The 3,165-nt window shown below is 44.0% G+C and overlaps 1 protein-coding gene across 10 annotated transcripts in view; it reads right to left on the bottom strand.

Annotated features, from left to right (window-relative positions):
- Positions 1 to 3,165, bottom strand: part of camk2b2 (calcium/calmodulin-dependent protein kinase (CaM kinase) II beta 2) — an 85,248-nt gene that overhangs the window by 44,173 nt on the left and 37,910 nt on the right. For 8 of the 10 annotated variants that reach the window (XM_032511150.1, XM_032511153.1, XM_032511155.1 and 5 more), the window contains exon 6: positions 1,884 to 1,956. In XM_032511150.1, coding sequence (XP_032367041.1) covers positions 1,884 to 1,956 — 73 coding nt within the window. Of the gene's footprint in view, positions 1 to 1,883; positions 1,957 to 2,701; positions 2,775 to 3,165 lie in introns of all 10 variants that reach the window. The other 2 variants (XM_032511151.1, XM_032511157.1) reach the window with 1 other exon arrangement.

Genomic DNA, 3,165 nt, shown 5'->3' with positions numbered 1-3,165 from the left:
CTGAAGAACACACGACAAAACACACCCCTCCGAGAACATTGTCCCATAGCCACACAACTATAGAACAGGCACCGACACGACAGACACACAGCACAGAGGCACACAGCCACACACACACCACACACACACACACACACCACCACACACACAACACAACACACACATGATAATACAAAACACAGCTTGTCTTTTTGCCAACATCTTTCCTGCCATCAGACGCTGTGTAACAGCGATCTGGCAAACACTACAAAACACCACACACACACCACACACACACACACACACACACACACACACACAAAAGTGGACCACACACACACACACACACACACACACACACACACACACACACACACAGGGAACACAGCTCCTTGTTTAATAGCCAATCTGTACTGATAGATAGTTTTACATGTGTGCCATTAACTAATCAATAACTAATGAATAACCAATCAATCCGCCACAGAAACAGCTGGATGTTTGCTCAAGCTGCAGGACAGTCATCATGTCACCCTCTGCTGGCTGATTCAGAAACTCAATTAGAGGACGCCTGACTCATGAAGAGGAGGAGGAACCTACTTATGCAATACAATCATGTAATCACTTGTACATTTAACTGAAGGAAGAAGAGACTCCGGATTTGAAGGAATAGTGTAAAATACTTACTTTCTTGTCGAGAGTCAGACAAGACGCTTGGCACAATTTTCATTTTCACAAAATTTAACTTCCTGTTCATATTTATTGAGATTTTAAGTAATTACTAAGTAATGAGCAGTACTGTATTATGCCTATAACAGAATCAGAATCAGAAATATTTTACTGATCCTTGAAGGGAAACTCTGTCTTGCAGTTGCACAAATAGAATAAATACAAGAGTAGAAATATAAATGAAGAAATTTAAGGATTGTGGATATGTACGGCATTTACATAGTTAAAGGAGCAATTTAACTACGAGTATTTACACATTAAAGGAGTTAACGTTGAGCAATCCAATGCCTGTCCAGAGTAACACCAGGCTGAAAAGCAGGGTTTTCGCTGCCCTTTCTGGTTTAAAAAGGTTTCTGTTGCACCTGTAACCACACCCAAAAGTGACGTCGCGGCGCACAAACACACCCTAGAATACACTTCTACATCCCTGCAGCAAGGTGAGAGCCTGACCAGTGGAAGTCAGCAAAAACAAGGTGTTTTCAGGTGATGATAAAGATAGTGATGGCTTTGTGAACCAGTGTCTTTATTTTTTGAGCCCACCATAGAAAGGCCTAAGGCATTGCAATCCAGTGTATTTTCAACCCTTTGTTGAACAGAGAGCGCCATCTAGTGGGCTCAGAAAATAAAGACACTGGTTCACGAAGCTTCATTCGGCCATCACTAGATAAAGGGACAGTTTGGATCTTTTGAAGTGGGGTTGTATTGCTGTCTGACAGCAAGGTAAAGCACTGAAAATGTTCTAAATATAGCGTCAATTTATACTGATAGAGAGGTTTTTAAGTGTCTAGAATGCGTTTAGCTGCAGCTGCATACAAACACACCTCATCTGAAATATCCCTTTAAGTTTTTCTTTCAATTAAGGTTCAAACAAGAACATCATCTTAATAAAACAAATACGATACCTACACTTAAATGCATGCACAGACAGTTTAATGACGCACAAGAAAGCACAAACACACGCATGTATTGATAGATCGGGCGCGGAGACATGCACAGACATGCTTAGTTTAAAAACTGCACTTACCGGCCTTCAGACTATGGTACAACAGTCAGACGCAGACAAACACAACTTCAAATCCCTCCCAGCACACACAGACCTACACAAATAGACACATACAAAGACACACACACACACACACAGACAGACACACACACACACACCCCTGCAGGTGACTCACCTTGAGGTCTCTGTGTACCACCCCCATCTGATGGCAGTGGAGCACGGCCTCCAGGATCTGCTGGATGCAATGACTGCACGCAAACAGCAGGGGGAGCAGGTTAGTCTGAGCACAGTCGACCCCCCAACTGTCACCATCCATGCAGCAGCTCACACAACACACACCCAACACCACACACACACACACACACACACACACACACACACACACACACACACACACACACATTTATCCTCAATGCAGCCACGCGCTGCAAAAAAAAAAAGTGTAAAGAGTGAACCTGTCTGGGAACTAACGCACAGAGAAGGTGTGCAGATTGCTATTTTCTGTGTCCAAGAGAGGGCCGAGCATTAGTCAGACAGCGTGGGAGTGAGCTGCGGCTCCACGTGGGAGACGCTGTGTCTAACCTGCTCATTCTCCTGTGGGATTTATTCTTCGACGAAACATTTTAGCAGGTTTCCACGCATCTGAAGTAGCTCTGGTGTTACTCTGCTGAACTCTCCTCTCTCTCTCTCTCTCTCTCACCTTCATTCTTACTCTCTCACTCTCTCACTCCCAGAGTTTGTGTTCTCCGTCTGCCGGGGCCACAGGAAATCAAAAATTCCTGTTCAGACCGTCTAAAACAGTGCAACAAGAGTCCCAAAAGCCAAACCTGAAGACAGGCAGACACGCAAAAAAAGAGTCAGACTGCAGGCACAGGCATTGTAAATCACAGGCAGAAATTTAAAATAAGAAAAAGCAAGCTTGTACCCTTGTTCAGAGGGTGCAGGGCAATGCAACACAATAAGACACACACACACACACACACACACACACACCTTGAGGTCCCTGTGCACTATGTCATGTTGGTGGGTGTAAGACACACTGTCTAGAATCTGATGGATACAGTGACTGTGGAGACAAAACAACAGGGTGAGGAGAAGATAAAGGAGGGAACACAGAAAGCAAAAGGAAGCATAACAGACAGTAAATACAGTGGGAAACATCTGACAGGAGGAGGTAACAGACGATTATACGGCCACTTCAACAAAATGACTTATCTCTCACAGCTTGCTGTGCAGATAGTTTTGTTTTTCCAGGTTTTGAGATTAGTAGTCTCTGATTATTTGCCGCCAAACCATAACAAAAGGAGGAAGTTGGGATTTGTGTTCACAGCATTAAAAAAATTATATTTGTGGCCGGGTTAGTTCAGTGGGTAGAGCAGGCGCACACACACTGCCGGACAAAAGTTTGGGGTCACTTATAAATGTCCATCCCACTCCATTATAGACAGAATACCAGC

Source organism: Etheostoma spectabile, unplaced genomic scaffold (assembly GCF_008692095.1).
Source record: "Etheostoma spectabile isolate EspeVRDwgs_2016 unplaced genomic scaffold, UIUC_Espe_1.0 scaffold325, whole genome shotgun sequence".
Lineage (NCBI taxonomy): Eukaryota > Metazoa > Chordata > Actinopteri > Perciformes > Percidae > Etheostoma > Etheostoma spectabile.
This window is presented reverse-complemented; position numbering and strand designations above follow the sequence as displayed.